The 14,182-nt window shown below is 31.0% G+C and overlaps 1 protein-coding gene across 1 annotated transcript in view; it reads right to left on the bottom strand.

Moving 5' to 3' along the window:
• Positions 1–14,182, bottom strand: part of LOC116771568 (uncharacterized) — an 80,067-nt gene that overhangs the window by 5,425 nt on the left and 60,460 nt on the right. Inside the window, exon 4 of the mRNA XM_032663452.2 lies at positions 132–293. Coding sequence (XP_032519343.2) covers positions 132–293 — 162 coding nt within the window. The remainder of the gene's footprint in view (positions 1–131; positions 294–14,182) is intronic.

Genomic DNA, 14,182 nt, shown 5'->3' with positions numbered 1-14,182 from the left:
AATAAAAAACTGTTAATCTCGAAGTTGTTTCGGATTTACCTCTATTGGCAACCTTGTGTAAAGCTTTGAATCCAATATTTGACGTGCAAGTGTAACCGTGGTGTGGAAAATCAAGTCAATTAATTGTTTACCTGTCCATGAGATGCGAGTGCTGATGGTGCGTCCGCATCGTGCAGTGCGAGATAGTCGTGCGGGAAGAGGTCCTGCACGCGCTCGAGGTCCGACAGTCTAGCGGCGCGCCGCCGACCACAGCCCCCACCCACCAGCCGCTCGTATTGCGCGAGACGTTCGATCTGATAAATTATACACGTTATAAATTTATGTATCCTTTTTTTAAACATTTTTGATTGATATTGTAATAGTGACTCAAGCCACATAAGAAGATAATGCTCCGTTAATAATGGTAGCATATTAGAATATGCATTTAAATAAACTATTTACCTACAAAGACATCAAATGGGAACATCTAATTTTAATGACAATGAAATTGTTGGATGTTTTGATTCATTGAGATAAGGTAGTGTATAGTTTACTTGCACTAGGAAATATGTGCCCTTCAGGATTACAGAGCCAGCGGCTCAGTTTGATGTATAGTGATATTTCAACTATGCGGCCGCCTGAGGCATTCGACCATTACTTCGAATTATGAGCCACCACTTACGCTCGCTGCGCTAGATAAATTATACAGGCAATCTCAGCAAACAGATATAAAGTGATAAGGACTTGAATAGGATACTTGATTTGTTTAGGCTTTATGGTTCATTAGCGAGTTGTATCGGGAGGCAACGATACTAATCTATATTCTAATAGCATACGGAGTCCTGAGGGAACTTCCCGAGTCCACAGAGCTCCTCGAGCGTGTCGGCGACAATGCCACTGTATTATAACGCAGGCCGTGAGACTTTTTACTGTTCATTGTATGTATCCACAATTTAAAATTACCGATGCATACCAAGATAGATGAGAGTTTAAATATACATTTAAATGAAATTGAATTAGGTATTTTATAAAAGAATAAAGTTTAGGTTTAGGGTTTTAATGAGTTGTGAAAACGTTGGCAAATAATCGATATCTACGTTTTAAAGGTTCAAAACTCATAACGTCTTCTGAGATCAAATTCCGCTTATTCTGATGTTATAATAACAATAATAAATATTTTATTAATTTATAATGAACAAGATAATAATACATTAAAGCGGTTTATTAAAAAACTTTTCGAATCTTAAATGAAATACACCGTGTGACGTACGATACTCGAGAGCTTTTTGCTTATTTTTTGCCTATAAGAAATATATGAGATATTTGATTACCTCTATAATTTGCGAAGGTGTTATGTTTAGGCTTCGGGCATATTGAGATATTGACAGCACTTTACTGTGTGTAAGGCTGACGCTTTATTGAGGATTAGCAAAAATTTTAGACTATAATAAAGGTTTTAATAAAATACAAGCACATGACAAGAAGTTACTCGGCTGTAAGTGATTGTACACGCCCCACTGTCGTTATTATTTGGGTCTTGTGGCGTTATAAATAAAGATTGTAATTAATATTAAGTACATGTAAGGCCTTTGCCCCGCACCTCCAAGACTTGACAAGCCCGTTACATGATCTAATTTGTGGTGATTACATCAATACGTGATAAGTGTGTTAGTTTTTTGATAACCAATTTACGATCACTATCGAATTGGGCCGGTGTTATTTACTGTTTTACAATTATTGCGCTGCATATTTAACTTACGTACAAACTACGATGAACTTATCATGTACTTGGGTGTAAAATCAATATGAACTTAAAAAAATATTACACAACTACCCACAGAAGTTAATAGACTACAGTTTCCTGTTATATATCAGTTTAAGAGACTTATTTTTCGAAGAATCTTTATGTAATCGAAGTTTCAACCGCTGTGAGATGCTTTGAAAGCGATAAGCGTATTGTTACATAAACATTATTAAGATCTCCCTATCTTTTCTCTATTTCACTGCAAGTTTAGACGGATCGATATTATTTATTTGATTTATCGAAACCAACAGTCTACCAAGAATTCGGGCTAACAAATAAGCTCGTAAAGCTTATCTGGAGACGTAACACGAAACTGCACTTTCTAAGTCAAATGTTTACTTCATAAGCGTTGACGGTAACGTTGCTCTTTTAGATAACACAGACCGACCTAAAAACGGATAAAACATGAGCATGTGCTGCCCGTGCTTTATGGCTATGGCTGGCTTTTTACAAATTAGCATTATCTCTAATCATTTCCCGTTCGAATGGACACGCCTCAGTCGTATGTTTTAAATGAGCCTCGTGAAAGCCCGTCAAGATAAAAACCCTTTTCGTCTTGAACGTTAATGTTTGAATGGACATTTTATTTATGTATTATATAGCGATTCGATTTTTCCTTATTATAATGAAACTGTATCAGTAATAAAATATATAAAGAGTATTATATAAACCGGAAAGAAACAATTTATCGACAAGTATGTCAATAAAATTCCACGCATTAGTCAGTTAGTTATACATCAATAGACGTGTAATTATATAAAACTATTCAAACTATTCTATTCAATATTCTATACTCTAACAGTATGGATTTCTAAGAATCCACTTGGAATCACCACAGAGATAAAGTTGGTCGGAAATTGTGAAGGTTTGCTGCTGAACAGGTAATACAATAACTAAGTTTAAGCCTTTCACTTTTCTACACATAACACGCATTAAAAATGCCCTACAAACTAGAAATCAAACATATATATATATATATACGTCATTTTTTTTGGTACTTGAAGCAGACACGTGCGAATAAAATAATAATAAAGAGAAATTTGGCACATTAAATTATGTAACATTGCTTTTCCGTAGTGGAATATATTCATAATAAAATTTAAAGTCAACACTACTTTTTATAAAATACAAACGACCGAAAGTGTTTATTATTTATAAATGGAATTTTAAAGGGAAAACTTGATCATCATCATCTGTTATGGTAACAAAATGAAAAAATTTTGCTTTACATCATAACTCGCAAAGATCTAAAAGTTGTGGTGTAATTATAACAAAGTTAGCACATAAGAATCCTTATAAATAATTATAAACTTACGTTGATGGTTATTAACTGTAATTCAGGCCTGGAAGTGTTACAGGTTCGTAGAAACAATAATTAGGGTGTGATTCACGTGGAATGTAAGGCGTCGACGCATTTCAAAGCGGCTTACAACGGAATTTAGCATGGCTTAGATAAATCTGATATATGGAAGATTGAAGTATTTGTAATGCGGAACAGGTTTTTGGATTCTGGTTTTGGTAAGATGGATATATATAATGGATGAATTTGCAAAATTGACAGATGAAACAATTTTGCAGGTTCGATAATTGTTCGGACACTACCTATTACTGGTCACCATTTAATATTTTAATTGCAGTAAGTGGTTTAAATTTGCTAACTTTTTATAAGTACTATTCGTAAAAGAAAATTATTGTTACATAATAAAAAAAAAAATTTATCACAAATAGTGTTTAATTTTTTTTTATTAAAGTTATTAACAAAAAATAAAAATAATAGTAACCAAATTATACCAAGAGCTACCAATTGTAATACCTAACACAAATAACAATCTCCTAAAAACCTCTTAGCAATTACCAGATATCATAAATCATAAAGAAAGCAGTTACCAAGGAAGACATCAAGCGTGGAATTTTCAATTGGGAATGATTTAGGGCTGCGGTATCGAAATAATGCATTCGGGCCGAATCATGCCGTGCTAGAGGTCAGTGACCTCCTTACCCTCCTTACCCTTCTTGACTGCGACAATGATCTTGTCCAAGATGCAAGACATATTCTTTATATTTAATATTTAATCTGGTTCAAAATATGAATATTAAAAAAAAACTAAACATTAAGAAATTTGTTTACTAAATATTTAAAACTTGATACCTGGAAAATCTGCAACAGTTTTGAAAGTATTTCAAATAAAAACTAAGACTGAATCTACAGAAAAGAAGATAGAAACGAAAAATCTTAAAGTTTCCACTAGAGGGGCGTAATATTTCGTAATTACTCATAAATAAACCAGAAGGAAAAGTGCGTTGCTCCGTTTTGAGATATGTTAATAACGTAAAACACAAAGGCGTCTCATCAACAGCGAGCCATCACAAACACATGTTAATTTAGCCCACATATGACCCTGCTTGGTAGTAACGAGATCTAATAAGCAAATGAAATTCAATTTATTGTTAATGTACGTATATGTAACAATATTTGTGTTCCATTGTCCATACGTCGTAATGAAAGGCTTATAAATTATTGCCAAATACCCTTGGGATGAAATGCGTGTGATAGTTTAAAAGTACATAATCTGTCGATATAGCTTTTAATTCAACGAATCTTTAGCAACTATTGGCACATAAGTTGAATCGACACATCTATTGCTTAACAATTAAATGGCAAGCTCATAGAATACGCATCATTACACATTAACAAAACAAAATATATTGAAAATATATTTTGAGTGACGGCATATCAAATCGAGTTATGTAATGATTAGGGTAACAATGGAGCGAACGTCAATCACGCGTTGGAGACGATTTTAAATAAGTCCATGGGAGAAAGCAAGTCGCCTCGGGATTTCGGATAATGTACTATGAGTTGCTTGTAAAGGTAAGTTAATTAAGGTTATTCGGGACCGCGCCCTAAGGTCACTCGCGTGGCCGCCGGCGAGTTCGTTGCCGTAACATCGACTATATTTTTTTGACTCCTATTGCTTCATCACATTTACGCATGTCACACGATTTTCAATCACCAGTTAATTTTATTTTGTAATCCTCATCTATATTTAAACATAAAATATTTACAGTTCATTGTCACCGATTCACTGATTTACTATTACGTCTATTAATAATGTAGATTTTTGTGGTTCAATTAACTTATGCAATAATGGCATTACTAAGTCGGTTATAAATTATTTCTAAAAATAATGTACTATAAAGCGTAAAATCCCAACACCGTTAAAATTTCTTAGAGGATTTGTGTCAATTCGTGATACATTGGCTTGATACCCGACTGTAATTTACTACCTGTCACTGAAATTTAAAACCCATTATATTGAAAAGAATTTTAAAACTAAAGAAGTTGTTAAGTTGCTCATAATTAAGGCGCTATAAACATTAAAAATTTAAAGTAGTGAATTAGGCAAGAGATGAACACGACTGTTGTTTATTTTATTTATGTATACAAGATAGTTTTAATTACGCAGCGTTTTATATTTCTTGTTTTCTTGAAAATAAGTTACTGTAAAAGTTGGTAAAAGTTGACAACTAGACGCATTAAACCATGAGTAAGTCACCGGTTTCCCGCTTTCTACTTGCGCAACATAGTTTTTCACTAATTTGCTTTACACCATGGACTACGACGCGAACTACTGCCCACTAAAATGTAAATTTTTTCTTTTATCTCCAAAATGTATATATTGTTAATAAGACTTTGTTATAATTCGATGAGATATTATGAAGCAGACAGAATATTCTGTTCCATGTAATCATTGAAAAGTAGGTTACGTTCGTGTTAAATGAGAAAGTGACAAAAATATTGACGAGGAAATTAATTTAGCATATTGCATGGGTAACATCTACCGTCCTACTTTTTGTATTACATAAGCAACTATCGAAATATACTCATTGGTTATATTTTGTGAAGGAAGTATCCACATATGGTCATTATAAAACAATTCGTTTGCCAAAACCTTTGTTACGATAACATCTTTATTTTTACTAACAAGCCGTGTCATTATGATCACACAAGAGATGAGGACTGACATTTTTAGTGATTACTTTAAGGAACATCAGACTTTTTGGACTTTTGCCAAGCTAAAATAAAGTTATGAGCGTAACACGGCGTGATGGGCAAAAACTCAAATGATGTAGGTGTTGGGTGTATGAGATCGATATTTGATTTTTTTTTGTAATTACTTCCATTTCTATAAAATTAATGTTAATAATTTGACGATAATTTATTTTGTTTTTTGAATCTCGCCAAAAAACAAGATGTTAACCTTGAAATTGATATGTAGGTATATATAATTATTGAATGTTCATATTGTATAAAAAACTATGACAACTTCAATCAAACCAGTTTTCATTAAACCTGAACATATTAAGTTATTTAGTTGAATCATTATTATTATTTATTATTGCAAACCCTGACATAAGTACTGTTACAAAAACCTAATTACTCTGAATGAGTGGTAAAATCATTTCATATAGATAATTTTCTTCATATATTATTATCTCTTATAGAATAATTTTGTTGCAAATATTTTTTATTACAATTAGGACCAAAATATGGATATTATTAAAGTTTAATCTAAACTAAATTCCCGCATCCGCCTAAATATAAATTAACGAACATTAGGCAGATCGCTTGGAAATTGTTACGAGGGTGCTCATGGCCGTGTCGTGGTTCCCGGAACAAGGTCTATTTAAAAGATCATAATTAACACTTATTGCCAAAGCATAAGATTAATATTTGAATAGCAAGAGTTTATGTTTTCGTTTCATAGTGACGAGTGACACCCACAAAATTAGCTGGTTCTAAGGGCACGATGTCATTACATCATTATGAACTGGATGTTTTTTTGTTGCTGTACTGTAAGGAATTATAGTTAAGAATATTTTGATTATAAGGATACCTTCCGAGAATTACTATTTAAATGTGTGCGTGTCTAAAAGTCGAACGATCGTAACAATAAAACGTAATATAAAAACTGTGTTCCATATTACGACTAACAATTTATGAAAAACAGAGAGAATCAATTAACACTATTTTTAATAGTTATAAGGATAGTTGGCCATTACTAACGGAATTCATTGTAACCATCTGCAGCCAAGTCGAATTCGGTGACCAAATTTAATTCAATTAAATTTTTCGATTACGGGTCTTGTTGCATCGAGTCCAATATGAGTCATTCATCTTGGACGTTGTTTCTCAGGCAGCGGTTTAACATAAATATGTGTTAATGTAAACTAGTAACTTATGAGGAAACGACGTTATAACGTTGTAGTAGTTTCCTTATAGAACTGAATTTAAGATATTCTTTTTAGATCTGATGTAATTACCATATTTCAATCGACTTTTTTACTTTGTGTTATGACACCCATAATAGAAAAAAAATCTTTGGCTAAAATTCGAAACTTTTTAGTTGTCAATGTTGTTTTAAGTGAGGTTGCTTGTATATTTTTTCTTTAAGAAACGTCATGCTACAATTTCCTCTTGAATAAAAAATCTAGTTTTAGCGTATTATTAGGATCATCTTTTATTTTAGTCACGTACACGAATGCACATTTAAACTGGTAACAATTATTCGGGCAAAAAGTTTTTAGTTGATTTGCTTCTTAGAATAACTCTATCGTTTAATAACATTTTGAACAATGGATTGAATTTGTAAAGAGAAACTGTCTACGAACCGTGTTTAGAATCAATAAAATTAGCATAGCTACTTTTATGATAACCGAAATGGGACTAACATACATTCGAACCATAAAGTTTTGTTGATACAGAATTGTTTTTTTAAATGCAGAGTCCTTGACGCTTAGAAAACTTTTTTCTTGCCCCTTTAGACTGTTATACATATGAGCAGTAAATAGCAGCATAAATCCCCTAAGCTCGTGCCTTCCAGTAACGCTACTTCCTACGTGATTTCATTATATTTTTGCGTCGTGTGGGAATCTCTGATGCACAATGACGTTCACATTAGACTCTTCGATCGAATGCACCTAGAAACTATTCCTTGAACGCAGAACAATGGTTTGTAATTTTGTAATGTCTTCTTATTACTTGGCACTCATGACGCAAGCTTGTACATACATATTGCTGCTGTGTAAATACTCCTAAGCTCATTATTCATACAAAGCTTCGCAATTTTAATCTCGTACGCGCCTGAATTGACTAAATGGCCATATTGTTTTTAGGGACAATTTAAATATAATGGTTAATATATTAATATACAAAACACGCATCATTTTATTCATTGAATCAATTGTTTTCATTGTAATAAACGTTTTGAACAACAACATATGAAGAGTATCTGAAAATATAATTGAATGTTGTTTAGATTAATTGAAAATTATTAATATATTTAAGGAAGCAATAATTTTATTATGAATTATGGAAATTTAATAGAAAATCAATTACTATTGGAAAGGATACAACGAAACAGCCAGTCGTTAGCAGCAACAATTTATTGCTCTTAGATTAATTTTACTGTGTTTCCTTTCTGCTGCGCAATCATAAAAAATATTTATAACGTAGTTTCTTATTTACATTTTAATTATAAACCTACCGATAATTTATATTTGTAGCATATTATTAAGAAAATATTACTCAACTTTGTTAATTATTAAAAAAATCAACAACGTTGTTGTTTTTCAACGGAATAGCTTTTTGATAAATTATACAAATAAATATTCGATACGAAAAACACCATAAATATTCCTATATAAAATTAATTTCTAAACCTGTCACAAGACTTGTGTGAGTGTATAATAACTTCACGAACTGCAAACAAATGTAAATGATTCTATCATATATTGTTTTCATAGAGTATCTGTTGGATCTCAGCACTACTGTTAGTATTCTTGTATCAAAACATTCCTTTGGTAAGGCACGATAACATTAGAAATTCTATTTGCGAAGCGAGAGAATACGGTTTGCGTGACTCGTCACATGAAAAATTTACACGTATATTTTTATATTTTCTACCTGCTTGATTGATATCTATATGAGGCTATTTTACTGTTTACCATCAGCATATAATGTAAGGCCGTATTTTCCTTTCTATAATGTTAGAATAGGTGTGTACAGAAATTTACCCCAAAGGCAGTTAGTTACTTTATTAAATTTTTGCATCAAAATTAATATTACTGTAAAGTTCAGCGATTAATTGTTGTTTGCATCAATGTGAAAGTGAAATATTTCACTCTAATTATCGACAATCAAAATAAATAGATATATAATATAGAAATACATAATTCTAAAACAATTAAAAATTAATTGATGAAAAAAAAAAAACTCAGCTGAACCATTTTGTTCCATTTAACAACGAAATAAATAATTTCAAATAAAAATAGGGAGTGGTAAGTTAAGTAACAATTATCCTGTTTCCTTTACAAACCTACTTATTAAGCTATTATTTATTAAAGATCAGGTAAGAAGTGTTCTCCTCCAGTGGCTTGTTCACTTGAAGGAAACCTACTTTAATTGTTTTAGAAACATCATTCGTTTGCATCTTTAAAACAATGATACGTATCTTCATTTAAACTCGTTTAAGTTTTGCGTTACTTGGAACAATATAGATAAGCTGTAATGTAAGCTGGTCTATAAAGTTTTAATGTTAGTCTGTCTGAGGCACATTAGCTCGGAAATTTGAATCTGACTATAATTTAATGAAGGAACGTGATCTCGACCATATTATTAAATTACAATAAAGCTTTTAATAATGTTAGCCTGACCCGGTCCCATGTTACATTTCTTCGAAGTTATTAGGTACATTATGAATTTTGATTAATAAGAATAAGAAAACATTATATGTAATTTGATATTTATGCTGTAAACATACGTATACACACTTCAAACAGTGCGTTCATTTATAGTTTAAGCCCGTATATTAACAAAAATGCATTATTTCACTATACATTTTTAATGTATACTATTCTGATCGACTTATAAGGCATCCTACACATGTTTTACGAATAGCAATTAAATGCCATAAAAGGGGGCAGCTGCAATTGAATAGTTGCATAAGTATAGCTGAATAAAATTATATATATATATAAAATATTTATTTTTTTAAATTCAATAAAAATATAGCACTTACATGCATCATATAAAAAATGAGGGTAGGGAATAGTCCAATTTAAATTCACTAGCACGAAAACATGATGGCGTAGACGCTTGTTTACAATACACCGGTTATTAAAAGAGCTTTGACAACCGTCTGTGCGTACGGTTCGATTAAGACTGACACGAACGCCCCACGCGATGCGTATGCGCACCGTACAACAATGGGTCTAACTAACGCTAATAAATATTTTAATTTATACCAGGCTATAGCTTAAAGCCTTTTTTATTTGTGAAAGTATTTTTCTATATTAATCACGTCTAATATTATAATATATTGTTTAGTTAAAAAATGGCATTCATATTTCTAGGTTATGGTATACTTTCTTTGGATGATATATATAATGGTAAATTTTTGATATCCTGCTCTCGGCTATAGTACCTTTTGCTTGACTTTATTATAAATTATAGAATAAATACTGTTAAATGTCAGTAGAATGTTTGAAAGTTTCCGCTTTAATTTCTTTATAACGCTAAATGAATATCTACTGTATAGGAATTAAAATTAACCCAATAATTCATTGTAGAAGTACTTATATAAATGTCATTTTCCAAATAACTTCGGTTTTTGATATAATTAACTATAATACTCCTTTTCAAGAAATATTATTAAATATAATTTTAAGCTAATCATGGAACTAATTTTGTTTAAGTATACACTTTAAATTTGTCAGTATAATAATTTCATAAATATAATATACAATAGTTGAGAAGTTCTTTACTCTTAAATAAAAAAGCCATTCACTCTTTAGCATTAAATAACATATAGTATTAATTATAATCCTGATACAGTAGGATAACATTCCATACTCAATGTACTATACTGTACTGTTTCAAAACCTTATACCTCTCAATACGATTGCGTCTTAGATCTATATTGCAATAATAATAAAAATATATTCTCGAAGTGACAAAACGTATAATATAAATCATTGTTGTAATATATCAATGGGATAAAGTAACAGGCATTTATAATGAAAGCGTTCGTGAGTGTTGGGCAGCGTTTAGCTTGGCACGCGCAATACCTGTTAAGCGTCTTACAAGCGGATAATATCCTGCCACTTAACAGTTTACGTTATAATTTAAGCCCTACATAATATACAAATAAAATATATACTGCATAATTTTTTCATAGTATCTTTTAATGTGAAATATTGATTTTTCAACTGATTTACGTTTCAATTGAAAATATTTGTTTGGTGTTGATCCGTGTGTGGGAGCCTTAACAGTAAGTGGAGTGTGTCATACTACTTATCAATCATAGCCTCACGTTCAGATTCATCACGCCAGATCTTAAGATTACAAAGCAATCGTTGACCGACTATAAGATACGTTTAAGACTGAAGCTGCCAGTTCCACGCCAATTAAAAATACGAAAGTCATATACCATCTATGAGTCTATAAAATTTATATAAGACCTATAGGTGACTACAAGCTGGCTTCCAGTTGTGTCGAAACTTCCGACAGCTTACAACAGACTTCTTATAACTATCAGCAGCTTATTTGGTTGTCAACTGTGCCAGTTGTATAATATTTTATTATGTAATAAGCATATAAATATCGGATGTGTTGTCAGATTTAGTGAAATATTAGAACATTAACATTGGATATTACTGATAGATATAGCTTGTGACGTTTAGTAAAATTAAATTATTTATTGAAACTTTTGACTCTACGTGGTATTATTTAATTTGGAATTTTTAAAATATAAAATAAATGTAACATCATCCTTTATATGAACGCGTCCTATATTCTAGAGAATTACCCCGTCTGTTTCAATTAAACGAGATAAATTGTATCAATGACCGTTTTACAGCTGTAATTCGATTACCAACCGCAAGTTACGACCAGCATCTCAAACTAGAGATGTTCTTTTACTGATTTTCAATATTAATTAATTTCGTGGCATATCAGAAGTATGTTAATGTAACATGGGTTCCTTGAGCTTGGTGGTTCAGATTTATATTTAAATAAGAGAAAGATGTTAATTATTTTCATTTAGATCGATACCAGAATTGATTTATTTTAGAACTCATTTGAATAATCAGCTAGTAGGATATGATATGGCCTTTATAGCTAATTTGTTATTTTCTGTTAATATCGAACTCTATAATTTCACATTCCTAAATAAATCTCTGGTCTACATAAATATCGGCTGGCAACTTCATCAATTTGCGGCACGAAGCGCTTAAAACATATGTCATAACCAAAGCTGTCTAAAGTAGGTGCCGACATAAAACGCACTGAATCAACAATAGACTATTAATTCAAATTTTGCAACATTATCATTTAACACCCCGAGCTTCCTATTGTGTGACAACAGCGATCGACAAAATGCTTACAATGATTATAATGTTAGTTTTTGGGTCACGGCTCTTTACATTTCTTGAATTGTACATTATTTTATAATTTCATATCTAAATCAGACTTCAAAACTGTTGACAGATGTACTTAATTTAGAACTTAATAAAAATAACGAACGTATTCATGGATATACCACCTGACATACGATTAAAAACTTGTTTTTTTAATCATCTGGTTCATCTAGTATTAATTTATGAAGGACATTGCACATAAATGCTATGACAATTGTTTTTTTATACATCTATTAATAGATACTCGTTGTCGAAGACCGACATTGTTAGCCGAGGACAGGCAATATGCGGAATAATAATTGCTAAGTAACTTTTTACTTTATTTCGAAATTGTTCAAAGCCCAGTGTACGTAATTCTTTAATCCGCAAAACTAAACAGACATACTATTAGTACGATTTGCCTCGTTGACTTAAAAGTCAACCAATATAGGTATTGCGCTAAGGGGACATGTATCCTGTTAGCAGTGGTCTCTTAATCATAAAAGTTTAATAATTTTGATTGTTTTTCCTGACAAACTTTTCTTATACGTTAATATATTATGTTAATTTATATGTAAATTCTTCACAAAAAAAGTCTCCAACAGGTTTTCAAATTTTTTTTAATGTTTTCCATTTCAAAAGCAGTTAGCTATAATAAATTTCTGCCTGCAATAATTTCGTTGTCACGATCATTAAGAAATTGAATTAATCCATCACGAAATTTATTTGGGAAATATGAGAGCATTGTTACTATATTCGTTTTATGATATAAAAAAGCATTTATTATTTCAAAATATTTAGCAGATTGTAACTTGATTAATATACAAAATGTTCTTTATTTTTTTTACTCGTACACATATAAAATGAAAATCGTTTTAGAAATCGCAATGTTTAGAGAATTTAACCTTGGTTTGTAAGCGTATAATCTAGATATATTAAAGAAAAGGTCCACAGCAATGATAATAACATCTAGCGGTAGTAAAATACAACAGGCAATTTATAATAATTCTCATTGGAGTTTATGTGAACCGGATAATAGAAAATAGGTCGGTAGGTTTAGTAACAAGCGGTCATTTTAGACTTATTATCCAATCTTCATTCCTATTACATTATCAGTTTGTATGAAACTTTTGCGTGGACATGCGTGATATGAAAAGCTAACGGTGCAAGCGTTTCTTGTATCTTATTTAATAATATTCATATTATTTTTTCTCTGTAACTAGCACACTTTTTATTCCTATTGAGTGTATGTTGAAGTTTGAATGTAAATGAATCATATTATTAACCTTCTATTGTTTAAACAAAACTAATTTTTCGCGTCTTCCAATATCAAAAGCTATTTATAAATTATAAGCAAGTCATCATGTCCAAATCCAATATACATTCCCTTATAATAATCAGCAACTTTAATGTCAGTACTACTAACCTGATTTATATTTGATACACAGTAATGGATGAACTGGTTTCTTTTAATACATTGATTTCAAAGATAAGATTTAGGGTAACTTTTTTAAGAATTGAATCTTCGAGATCCACATAGTAATTCGGTACAGATAAATAACAATGACTTAGTTTCTTTTATACAATAAAAAGTAGTCTAAATTACTTTATATTACATCAACTACCCCGCCATTCAAAGTCCTGTCAAAATTAGTCCAGATGTTTGGAATTCAATCGAAAGAAACATTGAGACTGATAAAAATTAATACCTAAATGTAATATACAAGCATATTCTATAAGTAAAAAGCTTTTTTTTTATATTACAAATAGACATTTTTATTTTCCGTATTATGGATTATCTTCATAAATCTAAAATTCTAAATTATTATATTCATGATGATTAATTTGACGTCGAATGCTATTCATTAATTTTGAATGTACGGTAGCCAAATGATAAATTTAATTCCGAACAAAATTCCTTATACCTTCAAATGTAACCAC

The sequence above is a fragment of the Danaus plexippus genome, chromosome 17, assembly GCF_018135715.1.
Source record: "Danaus plexippus chromosome 17, MEX_DaPlex, whole genome shotgun sequence".
In the NCBI taxonomy this organism is placed as follows: domain Eukaryota; kingdom Metazoa; phylum Arthropoda; class Insecta; order Lepidoptera; family Nymphalidae; genus Danaus; species Danaus plexippus.
This window is presented reverse-complemented; position numbering and strand designations above follow the sequence as displayed.